General features: G+C 43.2%; 1 protein-coding gene across 2 annotated transcripts in view; it reads right to left on the bottom strand.

The window, feature by feature from the left end:
- NRAP (nebulin related anchoring protein) overlaps window positions 1–22,679 on the bottom strand; it is an 89,523-nt gene that overhangs the window by 3,377 nt on the left and 63,467 nt on the right. For both annotated transcript variants that reach the window (XM_084846178.1, XM_084846179.1), the window contains exons 34-40: window positions 21,736–21,843; window positions 18,735–19,046; window positions 17,036–17,140; window positions 16,088–16,186; window positions 6,951–7,055; window positions 4,097–4,204; window positions 109–420 (exon numbers count right to left, since the gene is read on the bottom strand). In XM_084846178.1, the coding sequence (XP_084702304.1) occupies window positions 109–420; window positions 4,097–4,204; window positions 6,951–7,055; window positions 16,088–16,186; window positions 17,036–17,140; window positions 18,735–19,046; window positions 21,736–21,843 (1,149 nt within the window). The remainder of the gene's footprint in view (window positions 1–108; window positions 421–4,096; window positions 4,205–6,950; window positions 7,056–16,087; window positions 16,187–17,035; window positions 17,141–18,734; window positions 19,047–21,735; window positions 21,844–22,679) is intronic.

Genomic DNA, 22,679 nt, shown 5'->3' with positions numbered 1-22,679 from the left:
AAGTTCTGAAGACAGATTCTGGGTTTGAATATTTTTGGAAAAGAGTAGAGATAGCCTTGCCTCTAACCTCTGGAAGGGGGTTCTAGTCTGTAGATCAAATGTACTTACATCACTCTGGAGGTTGTAGGCTTGTTTGGCATGCTTCAGATTGAGCTGTTCTGGGTCGCAGGTATATTGATGTAGGTGCTGCCTGTAGTTGACATCACTTATCAGCTGTTGACTTTTCTTTGCATGGATAAACCCTGGCTGATCAATTCGGCTCTTGAACTGTGCTTTGTTTCTGACAAAACCCCTCTTATATTGGTTGTCACTCTGGAGGTGGCCCATCTTGAGGAAGTGCCTCAGTTGGGGATCATCATTCATATTGCGAAGTCCAATCTGTTGACCCCTATCCCTCAGGAAGGATTCTTTGTATTTGAACTGAAGAGTGTTTGAGACAGAGGAAGATTTATTCCATTACAGTAGTATACACAAGCACCCTTTCATATAATTTCATATTGTGCAATATCATTGCGTACACACATGCTAAGGCTTGTATATGCATGTAGAATTTTGCTAAATCGGGTTACTATCATCTATATCCAGAAGGCAGAACTACTATGTCGAGCTGATTTGGGACACCGCTCTACCAGTGGAGCTCCTCTCTGACTGTGGAGGGTCACCTCCACCCTATCCTAACCCCAGCCACCAAGCAGATCTGGGGATCAGGATTGTGCTTTTAGATGTTAACAAGTATATGGATGAAGCAGTAGCAAAGGATATGAAAAGGACTACACAATTCAGGAAATGTGGGCCATGCCTAAAACCCCATGAAATCAATCTGATTTAAGACGCTAATGTATGCTTCAAACTCATTGATTCAGTGACACTTATGTGCACTTATATTCTTCTGGACTGGCCTCTAGCTCTCTAGCAGTTCCAGATTGGCCTGAAATATGAAAAGAAAATCCGATGCTGTAAAGAACAATATTGTTTAGGAACCTGGAATGTCAGATCAATGAATCAAGGTAAGCTGGAGGTGGTCAAACATGAGATGACAAGATTGAACATCGACATCTTGGGAATCAGTGAACTAAAATGGACAGGCATGGGTGAATTTAATTCAGGTGACCATCATATCTACTATTGTGGCAAGAATCCCTTAGAAGAAATGGAGTAGCACTCATAGTCAACAAAAGGGTGGGAAAAGCTGTACTGGGGTACAATCTCAAAAACGATAGAATGATCTCAGTACGAATCCAAGGCAAACCATTCAACATCACAGTAATTCAAGTCTATGCCCCAACCACTGATGCCGAAGAAGCTGAGGTTGATCGGTTCTATGAAGACCTACAACACCTTCTAGAACTAACACCAAAAAAAGATGTCCTCTTCATCATAGGGGATTGGAATGCTAAAGTAGGAAGTCAAGAAATCACCAGGATAACAGGCAGGCATGGCCTTGGTGTACAAAATGAAGCAGGGCAAAAGCTAATAGAGTTTTGCCAAGAGAACACGGTGATCATAGCAAACACTCTTTTCCAACAGCACAAGAGGCAACTCTACACATGGACATCACCAGATGGTCAATATCAAAATCAGATTGATTATGTACTTTGCAGCCAAAGATGGAGAAGCTCCATACAGTCAGTAAAAACAAGACCTGGAGCTGACTGTGGCTCAGATCATGAGCGTCTTCTTGCAAAATTTCGGCTTAAATTGAAGAACGTAGGGAAAACCACTAAACCATTCCGGTATGACCTCAATCATATCCCTTATGAATATACAGTGGAGGTGAGGAATAGATTTCAGGGATTAGACCTGATAGACAGAGTGCCTGAGGAACTATGGCTGGAGGTCCGTAACATTGTTCAGGAGGCAGCAACGAAATCCATCCCAAAGAAAAAGAAATGCAAGAAAGCCAAGTGGCTGTCTGATGAGGCTTTACAAGTAGCTGAGGAAAGAAGGGAAGCGAAAAGCAAGGGAGAAAGGGGAAGATATATCCAACTGAATGCAGAGTTCCAGAGAATAGCAAGGAGAGACAAGAAGGCCTTCTTAAATGAACAATGCAAAGAAATCGAGGAAAACAACAGAATGAGATCTCTTCAAGAAAATTGGAGATCTCAAGGGAACGTTTTGTGCAAAGACGGGCATGATAAAGGACAAAGAAGGCAGGGACCTAATAGAAGCAGATGAGATTAAGAAGAGGTGGCAAGAATACACAGAAGAACTATACAGGAAAGATCTGAATGTCCCTGATAGCCATGATACTGCGGTCACTGAACTTGAGCCAGACATCCTAGAGAGTGAAGTCAAGTGGGCCTTAGGAAGCATTAGTAACAACAAAGCTAGCGGAGATGACAGTATTCCAGCCGAGCTATTTAAAATCCTAAAAGATGATGCTGTTAAAGTGCTGCATTCAATATGCCAACAAGTTTGGAACACTCAGCAATGGCCACAAGACTGGAAAAGGTCAGTTTACATTCCAATTCCAAAGAAGGGCAATGCCAAAGAGTGTTCAAACTACTGCACAATTGTGCTCATTTTACATGCCAGCAAGGTGATGCTCAAAATCCTACAAGCTAGGCTTCAGCAGTATGCGAACCGAGAACTACCGGAAGTACAAGCTGGGTTTCGAAGAGGCAGAGGAACTAGAGATCAAATCGCCAACATTCGCTGCATCATGGAGAAAGCAAGAGAATTCCAGAAAAACGTCTATTTCTGCTTCATTGACTACGCTAAAGCCTTTGATTGTGTGGATCACAACAAACTGTGGCAAATTCTTAAAGTGATGGGAGTACCAGACCACCTTACCTGTCTCCTGAGAAACCTGTACGAGGGTCAAGAAGCAACAGTAAGAACCAGACATGGAACAACTGAGTATTCAAAATTGGGAAAGGAGTACGACAAGGCTGCATATTGTCACCCTGCTTATTTAACTTATATGCAGAGTACATCATGAGAAATGCTGGGTTGGATGAATCAGAGGATGGAATTAAGATTGCCGGGAGAATTATCAACAACCTCCGATATGCAGACGATACCACCCTAATGGCAGAAAGCAAAGAGGATCTCAAGAGCCTCTTGTTGACGGTGAAAGAGGAGAGTGCAAAAGCTGGTTTGAAACTCAACATTAAGAAAACTAAGATCATGGCATCTGGCCCTATCACTTCCTGGCATATAGAAGGGGAAGAAATGGAAGCAGTGACAGATTTTACTTTCTTGGGCTCCAAGATCACCGCAGACGGTGACTGTAGCCATGAAATTAAAAGACGCTTGCTCCTTGGGAGGAAAGCTATGGCAAACCTAGACAGCATAGTAAGAAGCAGAGACATCACCTTGCCGACAAAGGTCCGTCTAATCAAAGCTATGGTTTTCCCAGTAGTAATGTATGGCTGTGAGAGCTGGACTATAAGGAAGGCTGAGCGCCGAAGAATTGATGCTTTCGAACTGTGGTGCTGGAGAAGACTCTGGACTGCAAGGAGATCAAATCAGTCAATCCTAAATGAAATCAACCCTGAGTGCTCATTGGAAGGACAGATACTGAAGCTGAAGCTCAACTATTTTGGCCACCTAATGCGAAGAGAAAACTCTCTGGAAAAGACCCTGATGCTGGGAAAGACTGAAGGCAAAAGGAGAAGGGGACGGCAGAGGATGAGATGGCTAGATAGCATCACCGATGCAATGAATATGAACTTGAGCATGCTCCGGGAGAGAGCGCAGGACAGGAAGGCCTGGCGTGCTATGGTCCATGGGGTCACGAAGAGTCGGACACGACTGAACGACTGAACAACGACAACATGAAAAGCAGTTCCCAGTAAAAGCACTTTCACAGAATACAGGAAAATGCAGGTTGGCAGGTCTTTCCACAGCCTATTCATGCTTTCTCCGTAACAGTTTGAGGTGGCACACATGAATGCAAGCACATGGAAACCATATGTCCAGAAGCCACAACAAATTGCATCTCCCTGGTGCATGTTTCTCATGCCTTAGAATACAGGTGACTCCCTTTAAACTGCTAGGGAAAGGTCATGACATGCTATGGCCTAGGGACCTGTCATTTGGGAATTTGTAGAGTGGTCCTAAGATTGAATTTTGGAAAAGTAATACTTCATACATCACTGGCAATTTCTCTGGAAGCTTTAGCTGTCTGGAAAGGGATGGCATCCAATCTGAAATCATAGCCAGCAGCCCGAGTCTGCTCCCAAGATGCTTTATATAGTTTCTGCAATAAAAGAGAAAAGAAAACAAAGGGAGGAAATTATTCTTCTTATTTTACAAGCCTTTTGTGGCTATAATTTTTTTTTAAATGATTAGGTCAGTCATAAAGGCCTCCAAGATTTGTGACTAGCCTGCAACCCTTCCCTTCCTCACCTACAAAATATATTGGTTTAGAGTCCCATTGGTGAAGAATCCCACACCCCACAATTAGGATTTTGCCTTGTGTTTCATGCATGCATTGATTTGAGTTTATTTACACTTTGATGCATCCACCACATCAATATTGCATTGACATTGCCCTTATTCTGTGTTTGGAAACGTCTAGCAGTAGCATCTTGGGTTTTATAGCATAGAAATTCCAGTGCTACAGTCTCCACGATCTGTTACATCAAACATTTCTAATGCTTTCTGAGCTAGCTCTGTACCCTGATGGTTTCATCGACTTATCTAAAATAATGAAGTGCTTTAAAACATATTGGATATAATTAAGGGTATGGGCCAGATTAAAACTCTGAAAAGAATATGCCAAGTCTCATTTGAATCCCAAGGGTCTGAAGTTATTGTGTGAGCTGTTGCCCACCTCACCGTTGTCCTGCCAGAGAGACATTTCTCAGGCTTGGCCATGAGGCTTACAAGAACAACAAAAATGCACTGAGTGTTTTTGTGTCTAGGCACAAGAATTCTAATGAGTGGAGACACTTGGTGGGACACCTTCTCTTCAAGATAAAAGGTGATGACCTAAGGCCCCCAATTCACTTTACTTAGGTCACTGGACAACTTTTACTTACTGTAAGATAGTGATCCCCTTCATGGATCACTGCCTTGTTGTGGCGAAGGGGCTTGCGTAACTCAGTGAAGCCATAAGCAACGACAACAAAGATAGTGATAAAACTTATCTATAGGCACATTCCAATCAGACCCTTTTCAATTTCATTCCCATGTAGAGTTGGAGGTGCAAGAAATGTGACATCTACACTTCTGAATGGGCTTGCAATTTCTAACAAATTATGCTAGAGCCCTCGATCAAATGGTTGTGTTGATCCGTTCCATATCCATGGTCCCATAAACATAGCAGTACAATCCCCAATTTTGTCAGATGAAATAATATGGGATACAGTCCAATGAATCCATTAAAACTGATTACAAATGCCTTCTTTAAAGGGAAATCCCAGATAAATCCTTATTTAACTGGAGAAATCAAATTATGAGAATGTAGAATTCCAAGCCATTATGGGGGAAAGTGATCCCCCAACCCAATTATTGGGTTGATTCCAGTGTTAGTCCTACTTAGAGTAGACCTTTTGAAACGAATGTGGGTTACATTCATCATGATTAACTTATGTCCCATTAATTTAAGTGGGTCTACTCTAAGTAAGACTAACATTGGATACAACAACCCAAAGTTACTAGGCTGGAAAAGCTGTGTTCCCTCCACAACTGTGACATAAGCCCAAATCTGGAGTTTCCCCCCACTTCGTAGCTTTACATCTAGCAAGCGCCAAAAGTCCTAGTTGTTTCCTGTCTTTTTCTCTCTCTTAAACCTGCCAAAGCCTTGCTGCTGAGGATCATTCTGCAACATGAGTCCTTTGATTCGAAACCCCATGCATCATTTCACTTTATCACAGTTTGCACAGTTTTTGCACTCATCCTCACACATTACATTCATTTGATTTATGGCTCCCTTTGCAGTTTTACGAATACCAATGTGTGTGTTTTGTGTGCACAGTAAGGTCAGTCTCTCTCAACAGCTTTCTGAGTGTGGTATCTGATCCAATTGTATATCTACCAAAAAACAGTTTCATTTTTAATGAGAGGCCCCCAACTCCTCCATCTCCCCATGCTCTCACTGGCTGTTTCAGTTCAGATACACACTGATACATTTGAATGTTATGAGAAGAAACGGTACATTTCAGACTTACAACTGTGACATTCATCTGTGCATGGCAATGCAGTTCTAACTGCATGAGCAATACTTCTCACTTATTATTTTCTTTTAACATGAGAGTAAAGGGTTGTCAGTGCACAATGCAAAATGTACTTCCTGCCTCTACTGCTTTTAGAGGCTAGAACAGCCTTTCCAAAATTACCCTTTTCTATTTTGGATTGCAGTAATTGACTAAATGCATTATTTAATGTAATCTAATGCAGCATAATTTATTGAATCCAATAATTGGACTTTAACTTGCTCATCAAATAAATTTTCAAATGAATATGCATGCAATTATTTCTATACCCACCAATGAAACATGAGCCACAACATTTTTATCTAAAAAATTAGACTATGGAGGGTGGAAAGTGATCAGAAATATTGTTATACATTTATTAATGCATCCTAAATCTAATTAATGCATACTTTGATCTAAATCGGCTTATTTATTTATTTATTATATTTCTGTGCCATCCATTAGCCGAAGGTGTCTGGGTGGTTTACGAGACAAAGCTTAAAACCATAAAATGCAATAACACAGTAAAATATAATATAAAACCATATGTTTAAAACAGAATAAAACCAAAATAATAACCAAGATAAAAGCCAGCAGCAGTGCAAAGATCTAAAATGCACTAACGCAATTTGTAAAACTGAAGGGCTAAAAAGCAGAATCCCTAATCTGTCCCACGTACCCAATAGAAGATACAAACACTCAAGATTCGTACTTGAATGGTACATGTGGAAGGAATGCCTTACAAAGAGCTATAGCTGTGTTCATTTACAAAATCACCAACCTACAATAAAAAGAACAATCACTTACATCGCTGAGATGGAGCGCATTGAGACGTGCCCTGATGAAGTCAGGGTGGTCAGGGGGCAGAGTATAGCTGTGCATGGAGTCCAAGTGCCCAGCTCGGTATAGCCGCTGTCAAACCAAATAATATATCATTTACCTTCAAAATGTCTATAATGATAATGTAAAGCTATTTTTCTGAATAACTACAGTATGCAATACATGTAATTCCAAATCATGCATATGCTTATTAAAGTTGCCCCAAGATAAAATATTATTTCTACTAGGAAAAACATCATCTATATTGCATGGGAGTGAAGGACCTGGAATCTAAATTTGCTATCCTGAAGATCACTGTCACCAATGACATTTGGACAATTTTAATTTATTATATTTATTTATTAATAATACTTATATACTGCTTGATATAAAAAAAACTCTAAGAGTTTACAAACCAAAATATTTCAGTGAATTTCTACATCTGTTGATCATATATCCTTATAAGATGTCCACACATTTCCTTAGTGCTCAGGTCTGCTCTACCATAACTCAAGTCGATCAACTTCTAGGATGTACCTTACATTTTCATCTAGTGACAGGTTCAATTCCACTCAGTTCAATTCAGAATTTGGTCAGCCATTATGCTCACTCAGTTACCAGATAATGTCGGGGGCGGGAATGGCTTGTTTTCAAGAGTTTTGGATGGACTCATAACGTTGGTTGCTCCATATCATTAACATTTAAATGTTGCCTTAACATTTCACTTGTTTTATTTTTTTGTTCAGGTCCCAGACATTAATTACATCTTGACAGAACTGTTAACCTTAACTTAGATAAGGTGAAGCAAATAAGGGGCATTTTTAAGGGGGAGGGGGTTAATGGGGGTAATTTTTAAGGCAGAAGTGAACTGTGGACAAGTCCATGAAGTTCCAGAACCTTGATGGGAAAAGAGCTGTACAATTCTTGAGCTTGTTAACCAAGCACTAGGAAGCTCCCCAGCTTGATCAGTCTAAAGGTTATTCATAGGTTTTTTATGAACTTGTTAGCTCTCCTTCTACCCTCCATTTTCTTGACCTTTTTAGTTTATGGCAAGGCTAAAGGTTTCACTCCCACAAGCTTCAGTGTTAAATATCAAGGGTTGGATCTAGATTTAGGCAGATGCAACTGGGCTAGTGGTAGCAGACTTTCCTGCCCCCTCCTCCCCATGGCAGCCCCTCCAGCTCCCTGAAAATGCTACATGGAGGCTCAGGGGACCTTGCTGAATGGGGTGATGTGTGGTGTAGGAGAGAGGGGAGAGCCCAGAAAATTGGGTGGAGGCACCTTCCATGAGTCCTTCTGTCCATGAATGGTAAGTCCTGGATCCAACCCAAACCATCTAATTAGCATTTAAAACTGAGGCTTGTGGGAGAAAAGCTTTTGACCTCAACATCTGGTTATGCATATGAAGGATCTCCTCTGCTCCTGGCACATCCTACAAAAGTTTCCAGCGCTGCTGAATTCCAATACAGGGTACATAGAATTTCTGCTGCAGTTATATACAGTAGAACACAATCTGCAATGGATGGGTATGAATTTGGTCAAAACATATACGGTATAAAATTTCAAAGGAAAGAGTTAATAGCAGGAAAAGAGGAAATAGCAAAAATATATATTATTTGACCCAAAACATCTTTCACATTGATGCCAACATTTCTGTTTTGAGGAAATAACACTAAGATAGTAAACATTTTCAATTGTTATTTGTCAATCGTGTCACTTATAACTCATAATATCCTACTGAACATTGACATACCTGTTGCTTACAGTGCAATCCTATGCGTCTCTATTCAGAAGTAAGCCCCATTAAGTTCAATGGGCCTTATTCCCAGGTAAGTATGTATAAGATTGCAGCTCTAACATCCCATTGTTCTCAATGGAGGGAGAGAAAGGGTAAATCTAAATTATCCATTCAGTTAATGGCTTAGATGAGGCATATTTTCCAACTTGTTTGATACACCTAAATTCCTCATACACTAGGAAGATCAACTCTGGCACACTTAAAATGTATCTGTATGTATCGGAAAAGCACTTTAGCTTTCAATGGATTTTCATAAAAGTGGAGGAGGAGGGTTCAGTATCAGTGAATATGAAGATAGTTTTGGATTTTCAAAAAATTGCAAATACTTTTACTGAGTATGGTCAATATTACTGAGACAGATAGGTATTTTGCTGTGCATCTAATCCTGGGTTCTCCAACATGATGCCCATGGGCACCAAGATGACTGCAGATGCCTCTCTGCACATCCACCAGGCTTTCTGTCACCCCTGATTTTACTGTATTTTTTAAAGACTTTAATTTGAAAAAAACAACTGGGAAGCTGGCATGCCGCAATCTGAATGCCAGAGGGCCCCAGAGGCATTCTTAGAAAATATAAATGGTGGATGGCTGCAGCCCAGCAGACTGTTTTGAAGCCTGCCCAGCCACCTAGAAAAAAAAGCATGCTGGGGTGGGGGGGAGTGCCCTGGGTAGAGTAAAGGGGATGTTTTGCCTGTTTTCGTGTCTCTGTGTGTGATTGCAGTGTGGTGTGTTTTTCTTGCAGTTGTCTCTGAGCCTCCATAGTTTGCCATTTATAGAATCATAGAATCATAGAATAGTAGGGTTGGAAGGGGCCTACAAGGCCATCGAGTCCAACCCCCTGCTCAATGCAGGAATCCAAGTCAGAGCATCCCTGACAAATGGCTGTCCAGCCTCGTCTTAAAGGCCTCCAGTGTGGGAGAGCCCACCACCTCCCCAGGTAATTGGTTCCATTGCCGTATTGCTCTGACACTCAGGAAGTTTTTCCTGATGTTCAGCCGGAATCTGGCTTCCTGTAACTTGAGCCCATTATTCCGTGTCCTGCACTCTGGGATGATCAAGAAGAGATCCTGGCCTTCTTCTCTGTGACAACCTTTCAAGTACTTGAAGAGTGCTATCATATCTCCCCTCAGTCTTCTCTTCTCAAGGCTAAACATGCCCAGTTCTTTCAGTCTCTCTTCATAGGGCTTTGTTTCCAGTCCCCTGATCATCTTTGTTGCCCTCCTTTGAACCCTCTCCAGCTTGTCTGCATCCTTCTTAAAGTGTGGTGCCCAGAACTGGACACAGTACTCCAGATGAGGCCTAACCAGTGCTGAGTAGAGGGGAACTAGTACTTCCCGGGATTTGGAAGCGATGCTTCTATTAATGCAGCCCAAAATAGCATTTGCCTTTTTTGCAGCCACATCACATTGTTGGCTCATATTCAGCTTGTGATCGACGACAATTCCAAGATCCTTCTCGCTCGTAGTGTGGTTGAGCCACGTATCCCCCATCTTGTAACTGTGCATTTGGTTTCTTTTTCCTAGGTGCAGAACTTGGCATTTGTCCCTATTAAATGCCATTCTGTTGTTTTCTGCCCAGCACTCCAGTCTATCCAGATCACTTTGAATTTTGTTTCTGTCTTCCAAAGTATTAGCTATCCCTCCCAATTTTGTGTCATCTGCAAATTTGATCAGCATTCCCTGCACCTCCTCCTCCAAGTCATTAATAAAAATGTTGAAGAGCACTGGGCCCAGGACTGAGCCCTGCGGTACCCCGCTCGTTACCTCTCCCCAGCTTGAGAAGGTCCCATTGATAAGCACTCTTTGAGTCCGATTCTGTAGCCAACTGTGGATCCACATGATCGTTGTTTCATCTAGCCCACTTCGAGCAAGTTTGCTCATCAGGATATCATGGGGCACTTTGTCGAAAGCTTTGCTGAAGTCGAGGTATATGATGTCTACAGCATTCCCACGGTCTACAAGGGAGGTGACTTGATCAAAAAATGAGATCAGATTTGTCTGGCAGGACTTGTTTTTGACAAATCCATGTTGGCTTCGAGTAATCACGGCATTGTTGTCAAGGTGCTTCCAGATGGATTGCTTTATGATCTGCTCCAGAATTTTCCCAGGGATTGATGTCAGACTGACTGGTCTGTAGTTCCCAGGTTCCTCCTTTTTACCCTTTTTGAAGATAGGGACAACGTTAGCCCTCCTCCAGTCATCTGGCACTTCCCCGGTCCTCCATGATTTCTCAAAGAGAATAGACAGCGGTTCTGAGAGTTCTTCTGCCAGTTCCTTTATGACTCTAGGATGCAGTTCATCTGGCCCTGGAGATTTGAACTCATTCAAAGTAATGAGGTGTTCCTTGACCATATGCCTGTCGATCTCAAGCTGCAATCCTGCCCCTTCAGCCTGTACTTCGCCTTTGCCAGGGGGGTCATAGACCCTCTTTTGGGAGAAGACTGAGCCAAAGTAGGAATTGAGCACCTCTGCCTTTTCTTTGTCATCTGTTATCATTTTGCCATCCTTATTTAATAGCTGAACAACCATTTCTTTCCTCTGCCTTTTACTATGCACGTAGCTGAAGAAAGCCTTTTTGTTGTTTTTAGCATCCCTCGCTAACCTCACCTCGTTCTCCGCTTTAGCCTTCCTGACGCCATCCCTGCAATTCTGTGCTACCTGCCTGTACTCTTCCTTTGTTACTTGGCCTTCTTTCCACTTCTTATATGTGTCCTTTTTTGTTTTCAGGTCATCCCTAAGCTTTTTGTGAAGCCACATTGGCTTCTTCTGTTGTCTTCCACCTTTTCTTCTTGTTGGAATTGTTTGTGATTGTGCCTTGAGAATTTCCTTTTTTAAAAGTTCCCACCCATCTTGGACTCCTTTTCTCGCTAGCATTGTTTGCCATGGGACCTTACTGATCATTGTTCTGAGTTTATTAAAATCAGCTTTCCTAAAATCCAGGGTACGCGTTTGAGTACACTCGGCTTTTGCTTCCCTTAGAACCAAGAACTCAAGTACAACATGGTCGCTTTCCCCCAGAGTTCCTGTAACTGCTACTTTATCCACTAAGTCATCTCTGTTGGTTAGGATCAAGTCAAGGATAGCCGATCCTCTAGTTCCTTCCTCTACTTTCTGTAGGAGGAAGTTATCCGCCACACAAGTCAGGAATTTCCTGGAGGGGCCATGTTTTGCAGAATTTGTCTCCCAACAAATATCGGGGAAATTGAAGTCCCCCATTACTACTACATCATGCTTCCTTAAAACATTGGCTATTTGCTTTTCAAAAGTTTCATCCTTGGCTTCTCCTTGATTGGGTGGCCGGTAGTAGACTCCGACCACCAGGTTCCTTTTATTCTTTGCTCCATTTATTTCAACCCAGATGCTCTCGATGGGGCTACCAAGCTCCTCCTCCTGTATTTCTGTGCAGAGATATGTATTTTTCACATACAGTGCAACCCCGCCTCCCTTTCTGTTCCTCCTGTTCTTTTTGAACAAGTTATATCCTTCAACTGCTGTATTCCAGTCATGAGAGTCATCCCACCAAGTCTCAGTTATACCTATCAAGTCATAATTTCCCTCCTGTATTAAGAGTTCAAGTTCATTCTGTTTGTTTCCCATACTCTGGGCATTAGTATATAGACATCGAAGACCATGTGCTTCATAGTCTGGCTTTCTTCCTACATGTGTCTGAAGACTATTATTGGGCGCTATCAGCGCTGTTCTCTCCATTGCAGTGCATGCGCCTACGTCCATTGTTACCCCCAACATTACATCTCCCTTCCCCGTAGGATTCAGTTTAAAGCCCTCCTGATGAAGTTCTTCATGCTGTGTCCAAACACATTCTTCCCAGCCTTTGTGAGGTGCAACCCATCCCTAGCCAACAGCCCATCTTCCAGGAAGTATAGCCCGTGGTCCCAGAATCCAAATCTCTCTCGTCGGCACCACCTTCGTAGCCAGTCATTCACCCGGAGTATTTTTCGTTCCCTTTCTATCCCTCTTCTAACTACTGGAAGGATGGATGAGAAAACTATCTGGGCCCCAAAGTTCTTGAGTTTCCTTCCCAAAGCTTCAAAGTCTGACGTGATCTCTTCGTAGCTCCGCTTGGCGGTATCATTTGTTCCCACATGGATGAGAAGAAAGGGATACCTGTCAGTGGGCTTTATGAGTGCAGGCAACCTTTCAGTCACGTCTCTAATCTGTCCTCCCGGGAGACAACATACCTGGCGAGTCCACGGGTCTTCGCGACATACTTGGGTCTCGATCCCACGCAGCAAGGAGTCTCCCACTACTACCACTCTTCTCTTCTTCTTCTTGTAGGCCTGGGTTTCATCGCCTCTGTTTGACTGACCTTTAGCCTCTTGCTCACTCTCATGCAGGTTCCCCTGTGATTCTTCCTCTGCAGGCTGTCCTCCAGTCTCATCTGCAAGTACCTGGAATCGGTTCCACAGCTCCACCGCTTCCACTGGTGCAGAGTGGCGTCTAGTTCTTCTTCTCCTAACTGTCACCGTTTTCCAAGGAGTATCCTCTACTCCATTTTTCTTCTCCTCAGCATTTCCCACTTCTGCCTCATCTTGCTGTTGCTCTTCAAGCTTCTGGTCTGCCCTTTGCTGCTGTAGTTCCCCCATTCTGTCCAAGAACTCTTCGTGTTCTCTTATTCCCCGGAGGGTTGACAGTCGCCGCTCCAGTCCACTTACTTTTTCCTCCAGCAGCGTGATCAACTTGCACTTGTTGCAGGTGTAGGCCATGTTGTTCTCAGGCAAGAAAACAAACATTGCACACACCTTGCAGGTCACCACCACTGGAGAGTCTTGTCCTTCCATAGCCCCTTTTCCCTTTTTGTGTCTAGCTTTGTGATTGTTCTAGACTAGCCTGTGCCTGCTCCTCTACTCAGTAGAGGTTAAAAGCAGAGTCCCACTGGTGTGGAAGTGTGTGTTACAAGACAAATAAATGGGAAAAAGTTAGTTAAAAAAAAAATGTTAGGGGCCTCCCCCTTGACCTCCCCTGCCGAACTCCCCTGGCCAACTCCTGTTTGCTCCCCCTGTTCGGTCGCTCTGTTCGCTCGCTCTCTGGGAGCTTGCCTGCTTCTGTAGTCCCTGGACCAGCTGGAGCAGCTTGCTCTGCTCTGCTCTGCTCTGCTCAGCTGGGAGGCGGGAAACAGACTGAAGCTTCCCGCCCAGTCAGCTGCTGGGAGTACTCAGGCCACACCCCTCCAATTCAGTTGGAGCTCTCAGAAGCTCCTGGTGAGCTCACAGCCAGTCAGAAGGATAAAGGGCAGCGCCCTGGGCTTCCTGCAACCCACTTACCTCTTAGCCTCTGTCTCCTTTGTCTCCTTTGTCTCTTCAACCACTGCAACTCCCCTGGCCAACTCCTGTTTGCTCCCCCTGTTCGCTCGCTCTGTTCGCTCGCTCTCTGGGAGCTTGCCTGCTTCTGTAGTCCCTGGACCAGCTGGAGCAGCTTGCTCTGCTCTGCTCTGCTCTGCTCAGCTGGGAGGCGGGAAACAGACTGAAGCTTCCCGCCCAGTCAGCTGCTGGGAGTACTCAGGCCACACCCCTCCAATTCAGTTGGAGCTCTCAGAAGCTCCTGGTGAGCTCACAGCCAGTCAGAAGGATAAAGGGCAGCGCCCTGGGCTTCCTGCAACCCACTTACCTCTTAGCCTCTGTCTCCTTTGTCTCCTTTGTCTCTTCAACCACTGCAACTCCCCTGGCCAACTCCTGTTTGCTCCCCCTGTTCGCTCGCTCTGTTCGCTCGCTCTCTGGGAGCTTGCCTGCTTCTGTAGTCCCTGGACCAGCTGGAGCAGCTTGCTCTGCTCTGCTCTGCTCTGCTCAGCTGGGAGGCGGGAAACAGACTGAAGCTTCCCGCCCAGTCAGCTGCTGGGAGTACTCAGGCCACACCCCTCCAATTCAGTTGGAGCTCTCAGAAGCTCCTGGTGAGCTCACAGCCAGTCAGAAGGATAAAGGGCAGCGCCCTGGGCTTCCTGCAACCCACTTACCTCTTAGCCTCTGTCTCCTTTGTCTCCTTTGTCTCTTCAACCACTGCAACTCCCCTGGCCAACTCCTGTTTGCTCCCCCTGTTCGCTCGCTCTGTTCGCTCGCTCTCTGGGAGCTTGCCTGCTTCTGTAGTCCCTGGACCAGCTGGAGCAGCTTGCTCTGCTCTGCTCTGCTCTGCTCAGCTGGGAGGCGGGAAACAGACTGAAGCTTCCCGCCCAGTCAGCTGCTGGGAGTACTCAGGCCACACCCCTCCAATTCAGTTGGAGCTCTCAGAAGCTCCTGGTGAGCTCACAGCCAGTCAGAAGGATAAAGGGCAGCGCCCTGGGCTTCCTGCAACCCACTTACCTCTTAGCCTCTGTCTCCTTTGTCTCCTTTGTCTCTTCAACCACTGCAACTCCCCTGGCCAACTCCTGTTTGCTCCCCCTGTTCGCTCGCTCTGTTCGCTCGCTCTCTGGGAGCTTGCCTGCTTCTGTAGTCCCTGGACCAGCTGGAGCAGCTTGCTCTGCTCTGCTCTGCTCTGCTCAGCTGGGAGGCGGGAAACAGACTGAAGCTTCCCGCCCAGTCAGCTGCTGGGAGTACTCAGGCCACACCCCTCCAATTCAGTTGGAGCTCTCAGAAGCTCCTGGTGAGCTCACAGCCAGTCAGAAGGATAAAGGGCAGCGCCCTGGGCTTCCTGCAACCCACTTACCTCTTAGCCTCTGTCTCCTTTGTCTCCTTTGTCTCTTCAACCACTGCAACTCCCCTGGCCAACTCCTGTTTGCTCCCCCTGTTCGCTCGCTCTGTTCGCTCGCTCTCTGGGAGCTTGCCTGCTTCTGTAGTCCCTGGACCAGCTGGAGCAGCTTGCTCTGCTCTGCTCAGCTGGGAGGCGGGAAACAGACTGATTTGTAAATTTTGTTTATTTGTAAATTTTGTTTATTTGAAAATTTGTAAATTTTCCTTGTGTTTTGAAACTCAAGAACCCACCTCTGCCTTCTAGTTAGCATTTTAGGCAAGTTACTTTTCTTTTAGACTCACTGGTTTGCCTACTTGGAAATGGGTGTTTTATGACCAGTCACACCCACCATGGTAGCTATTTTGTGAGAGCACTCAAAACCCTCTCTCAACACTCCAAGTGTTTCCACTGATCCAAAAAGACTGGGGAATCCTGATCTGATCTACCATCTGATGCCTCTGGAAGCTCACAGAGTATGTGATGTGACTGCATGTGTTTTCTGCAATTTTAACAGATTTGTCAACCGTCGGCTAACAGCAATTAGCCATTTACAGCTAAATCACCTTTTCCAGTGCTTTGGTTTTAATTAGTATTAATGGCATTGAGGATAATCTGTTTATGACCTACAATATAATCAATTCTTCACCTACTTCATTGCATTGAATGTAGCTATTCTTAGCATGGATGAACTCCAGGGCGTCTGTCACTGTGGTGAACCCCAGACTATCTGGTTTTTGACGATACTTTGTCTAGAAATTGAATAGAAAACAAGAAAGGCTGCATTTTAAAATCATATTAAGGAAGATTGCATGTTAGTGATAGCAGACATGGAAAGAACATTTTCACTATAGTAAGTAAACACAGGGTGTGATATAATGGATTTTTGTGTGTTATATAGCTTTACAAAAAGGAAATCACTTAAGAAACACTGAGAGACATTTGCTGTATATGTGTCTCAGCTGATGAAATGGCTTGTTTAACCGAAATATGTTCTACTTGGATCCACGGATCCCCAGTAGGTTTTGTTGTGTAGCTTGAGTAAATAAACAGGGGAAAGGTTCCTTTGCAGTACTTGTCTTTACTGTACAACTGAGCAGTATGATTCAAATAATATTATGGCAAAGAAGCACACAGAAAAAAATATTTTTGTCTGGGCAAACAGAATTGTGTACTCTGTCTCATCCTGTTATTTTATTGATCTCCAAACTACAGTTCAGGCTTTTTTCTCTATTAATAACTTACGCTGATCAGGATAAATCGCTTTCCATTTTGCTGTCAGTTTTAAGCATGCAATTTTCAAAACTTTGTCTCCCCTGCTTAGCATTCCATTGCTGAGTTTGCTGCCATTATTTATTGCTACGTGATTTTGTTGTTGTTGTTGTTGTTGTTGCTGTTTAGAGTCTCCTGCTCAAGGTAGAAGCTGTCACAGGTGGACTCCTATCTTGTGTACTGCTCTTTCGTAATGTATGCCCGTTGTATAAACAGGCTCCCACATCAAAAGGAAATGCTAAGCTACATCCATAAGTGTCATGTAACAAGGAGTCTTGATGGTAAACAATTCTTACAGACGTACCATCCCATGAAAGATTTATCAGTACCTCGCTGATGAGTTCTCCAGCTTTCTTCACATTTTCTATCTGAGGGGATCTCAGAGCCACCCATCCAACCCCCTTCATGAAATTCAGGTCTGATTTGTAGCGAAGCTGTCAAATAAAAAACAAAAACACTTTAGGCTTTATCAGATTTTTTCCCCTTATCTAGATAGGACTCCCTGATTTGTATTAACATATTAATTTTTTCTGTTTTCCATGCATACATCATCACATCAAACCAAACATATTTGCATTCATCTGTTCTTTTTGGAATTAAATAATGTATCATCTAAAAGATACAAAAGAAGCTCCCACAACTGAATTAATATAATTCCAAGCAGAAAGTAATATAACTTGTTGGTACTGGCACCCTTTCAAAGGTATTTTATGCAAATGCCCCAATTCATGGATGCAAAGTATTTTGCCCAAAATCAATACAAGCATTCAGACTAACTCTGTCTCTCAAGAGCATAGCAATATTTTGATGTGTTTCTTGTAAAAACTCCACTTCCAATAGCAGGCTAGAAGGAAGCGGGAATGACAGATTAATTCAGGTGCTTGGGTAAGTGTAATGTGATTTGATATTATCAACAGGAACTGATGAATTTAGGAGAGGCACAAGGCTGAACTGATGGCTGTTCACCCTTTGATGACTGCAACTGGATAATCCATATATTTGCAAACATTTGTTTGTCACAGGCACATTTTACATATTTCTTTAAAAAATCTTGGGTGTACAGCTAAAAGTATGTGATGTGTGAAGTGGTCCTTAGTTGGGAGACCAACCGAAAGAAGAGCTGGCCAATACTTTATGCTTCTGACCTGAAGCAAAAAAAATTGATGCAAACCTAGCTAAACTTTCAACAGTGTGTCCTTTTAAAATATGCTATCTGGAAGTTAAACATGCAAGTGTGAAGGTCCATTCCTCTATCAAAGCAGATATGACAAAAGTTTCAGGTACCCTCTTAACACAATAGGTAAGACCCATGGCTTTATACTTTGGAATTTGTACAACACCTTTGCACAACCCATCACCTTTGTCTCATGGCAGAAAAAGAACAACGGCATTTGGTACATTTGCTATACTTAGAGCAGAAGCCAACAGAAACGCTTCCATTTTCACATTACCTTTCACTGAAGAGATAAGGCTCTTAAGGAGCCTTTGGTTCCTTAAGGAGGAAAAAAGACGGGATATAACAGTAATAAATAAATAAATAAATAAATAAATAAATAAAAATAATAAATAAGAGATAAAGCATTCAGCGCTCCTCCGAGTTCCAATGTAGAGCTGAGTTTGGTATGTTATACCACGGATACAGTAAAGTAGGAAAAACAAGATGCGACACACTTGTGCTTTCATTTAGGCCTGGGCTGCAATCAGTGGCATTTCCTGAAACATTTGTGCACAGCTAGACAAGCTTTTCCTATGAGCTCTAAATTTAACAATAGCCTATTGTTTGAACTCCCAGTAACATTCTGAGTACAGTAATCAGCCAGAACCCCGAAAATACACAGGGATGTGTAGAATTTGGCAGACACATCTTTTACGTAAACAGCCTTCTTTATTTTTCTGAGTAAACATAGCAATACATTGTCCTGATCTACCGTAAGCCATTTTGTTGTTTGCAGTCACAAGGCACTATAGTCAGGCTGTCACACTGCCAAGAGTTATTGGCATTAAGGGCTATGCAGTATCCCGCCTTACCTCGCTCTGCAACAAGTGAGCTCTTTTTGCCCACTTCATCCTCAAGTCTTCAGGAAGCATGGTATAGTCATGCAGTCTCTTCCTGTAATCCTGGTCGCTCACTAGGTTCTGGGCCTTTCGGGCATGAACTAGGTTGACCATGTCGAAAGGCAGGTTGTACTGACAACTAATATCCCTGGAGCCTTTCTTGTACTCTTGTGCACTCTGTAACTTAGCAGCATACAAGCAGTGTAGCAGATTGGTATCATCCAGAATGCTTCTGGCACCAATTTGTTTCCCCCTCTCCTGAACAAAGTTATGCTTGTATTGAAGCTGTGTAGGAGAAGAACAACACTAATTAGCTTGCAAACATGCAGTAAAAGTCATCAGAAAGCATGCATTTTAGATCCTTAAAAAAGTATGCCTAGGTAACTAAAAAGAAAAAAATGGAAAAGAGAACCTCAATATTAAATTCAACACAAGAGAAAGCTGGTATTCTGTTTTCTTTTCTTTTTGGCCTTACATGTTTCCTTTAATTTTAATATGTCACCATCTGGCTCTGAACAAGCATCTTCCAAAAGAAACAGGAGAAGTTTTATCCCTTTAACAGAATAGGAACAAAGGAAGTTGCCTTACACTGAGCCAGACCATTGGTCTAGGGATGTCGGAGAAATCTTCCACAGAGCCCAGTGAGGCTGGATTCTATTGAATCTGCTCCCCCGAAGTCCGTGGAGGATCGGATCGCCTACCTCCACCTCCCTCATGAAGTCCTCGCCGGCAGATCCTGCCTGCCCCCAGCTCCACGGAATCGCCACGGAGCGGAGCCAGCCGGTGAGGATTCGGGGGGGGGGGAATGGATCACCTCCCCCACCCACAGCGGACCCCCCACGGACAGCAAGGTAAGGGATTCGTACTTCCCTACATTGGTCTATCAAGCCCAGTACTGTCAACCAGACCTTTGTGCAAATTATCTCTCAAAATTCTCCAGCCTATTTGTGGACAGAGACACAATTTCACCAAATTTCTCCAGGGAAAGGAAAAATCCCCAACAGTTTCTCATAGGTAGGGCTCACCACTGGCAGGGGATGTAGCACAACTTCTTTCTTTTTCGTAAGAGTTTTGGCGTTTTTGTGCTGCCACTGCTAGTGGCAACAGCTTCACTTGTGTTGGCAGCCTGGTATGATGGGGCTAGTGATGTGTCTAGCACCAGAGAAGAGGTGGAGCTAGTGCTGTGCCTAAATCTGTCCTCCAATTTCCTGAAAGTTTTCTTCCCCCATGAAAGAGGCTCCCATTGTTCTGCCTCGTTCTCAGGGTGTTTTATAATTTATTGTGATGTTTTTGAGCTTACCTAATCACTGCAAGGCAGCCGAGGGAGCTATGTGTGATTCCCCCTGCCCCGCCACCCCGCCACATTACACATTTCCCCATTGCTCTGCAGCCACCCAGGCTGCCTGTGCTTCCTGATCTGAAAAAGTCCTATGGGGGGAATTGCCTCATTACATTTTCCCCTGGGCTCTAATTGAAGTGTAGGAAGCTGCAGAGCCTACAGGCTGCCAGCAAGTTGATTCTGCAATGAAAGACAGAATCCTCACACACCCTCCTCAGCCATCCCTTAAATAAGGTAAGTGCCCAAACCCTACCCATGAGAATTTCTCTGAGATTTTCTACACCACTGAATTTCTGTTTGAAAGCAATTTCTTTTCTATTAAATTGAATGAGAACGGTCCAAAAATGTGGGAGAAATTTTCAGCACAGCACTACTGCCAACACTGACTGGCAGTGGATCTCCAGAGTTTCAGTGAGGAGCCGCCCTAGCCCTACCCAGAGATGTCAGGGATTGAACTTCGGACGTTCTGCATGCAAAGCAGGTGCTCTAGTACTGATCTATGATCCTTCCCCAGGACAAGTCTCCCATGCATGTGTACTCAGAAGTAAGTCCCACTGAGTTCCAATAGGGCTTACCCCCAGGTAGGCATGCAGAACTGCAGCACTAGAGGCTTAAAGCCAGACAATGAGTGCTTTGTAGAAGTAGAAGGAGGAGAAGGAGAAGAAATGAAGAGTTTTGTCACTGTCATAAGGCTATATTGGATCATACAGTTTGTTTTTCGTATGGACACTGCAGAATCAGTGTTTTTATTGTGGCATCAAGGAAGTGCTATGTTCCAATAAACGCAGTACAGCATTACCCAGGCCATGTTTATCTGAAAGTGGTATTGCTCCAACCAGAACCCTTATTCTTTCTAGAGATGGATTGGACAATATGAGAGAAACCATGTTCAAATTAATGTGAAACAGTCTGGATCACATATTACTTTCCCTACAGCAAAGAGTCAGTGATGGGTCAATAAAGAGAAGCTGAGATTCTTACTGAAGTCTCTCCATAAGGAAATCTGAACATGCCTTTTTATTTTTCACTGACGTCATGAGCACTGCCGCTGGCCTCAAACCAGACAACCCTAAGCACACATGCAACTTCTGGTGTTGCTCAGTGTAGCCTTAATGCCTGATTTTAAGGCATTTTTCAGAAAAGTTGAGAATTCAATTGAGGTGCTGAGTATCTCTGAATATATTGGTATACGTTGGGCCTCTAAAGGCAGAAAGTCATCTAAATGGACACACCAATACTCTAAAGGTTATACATCCATGCATTCTTAACTTTATATTTCTCTTCATTATTGTTTTAATGGAATATTCAAAGAAATAAAGAAATGGATAAAGTATTTGCATGGATTGATATTATTTTTCATGTTCTGAATAAATTGAAACAGAGCATTCTGAGATAGTTTTTCCTTCTGCAATTCCCATTGCAAGATCTTCAGCATGGCTTGGCTTCTGATTAACAATGACTCTTTTTTTTTTAATTCACACAAAGAATCTCATTCATAAGTAATATATTCTGTCTCACATCCTTGTCTCACATGATTATGGGGCTGCTTTAATTCAGTAAAATCTGCTTTAGACAATATATTACATGAAGTTAACAAAAATTAGGCAAGATGGAAGGCTGCATAATTCAACTCACATCACTGGCAATTTCTCTTGAGGCCTTGGCAGTCTGGAAAGGGATTGCTTCCATTGTCAGCTTGTAGCCTTGAGCACGTAGATTATGCCAAGATTCCCTGTACTTTGCCTAAAGTGGAAATGGCAACTTTAGATTTCTTGGTTAAATTTTAAAATGCAAGTAAATTAACAAAAGGAACTTTCTTCTGGTTGTTGTATAGAGTTCGTAAAGCACCTCACATCTAGAGATATTATTTTTTATCAGTTGTAGAAAGACTTTAGAAAATCAAATGTAGTCAAAACAATGCAATAAAAATGAAGAATAATTCCCTATTCAGCTATGACATGACCTTGTCCTTACAGAATGTGTGTGGAAGAATAAGGGGTAAACAGCCCTGTAAACAATCGTGAGCCAGATCAGGGCATTTGCTAGGGATGAACAGATCCTGGTCCATATCAGCTCCACATGTTCATTCCTAATTCTGAGCCATCTTGTTTCCGTATTAATCTGTGTGGGGGGTTTTTTAAAAAAAAAAACATCTGCACAATAAAATTATATTTAAATAAATATTTTTAAAATGCATTTTCTCACAAAATATGCATTCCTAAACATATTTTCAAACACGTGGATTACATCAAACAAACAAGGATACATTTCCAACTGTACTTTGTCCAAAAATCTGCATGTTCACACACATGTTCCTATATTCTTTTACGCCAAAAACTGCATCGCAAAATTCACAGAAGTGCAATAACAGAAACTGTGTTCAGACCCACATGTTGGTCCAAGGACGTGCAAATCAAGTTGATTTGCTTTGAAATGGGGGCTGAACAACATCTTTGGGCATCAATCATACACAATATACCCCCAACTCAGCCTCTCGGTCGGCACAGGGCAAATGAGGAGGCCATGACCAGCTTGTCAAGGCAAGGACCCCTGCCTCCACATATTCATCAAGCCAGGCC

Source organism: Heloderma suspectum, chromosome 3 (assembly GCF_057233095.1).
Source record: "Heloderma suspectum isolate Gila_16-S chromosome 3, 16-S_ref, whole genome shotgun sequence".
In the NCBI taxonomy this organism is placed as follows: domain Eukaryota; kingdom Metazoa; phylum Chordata; class Lepidosauria; order Squamata; family Helodermatidae; genus Heloderma; species Heloderma suspectum.
This window is presented reverse-complemented; position numbering and strand designations above follow the sequence as displayed.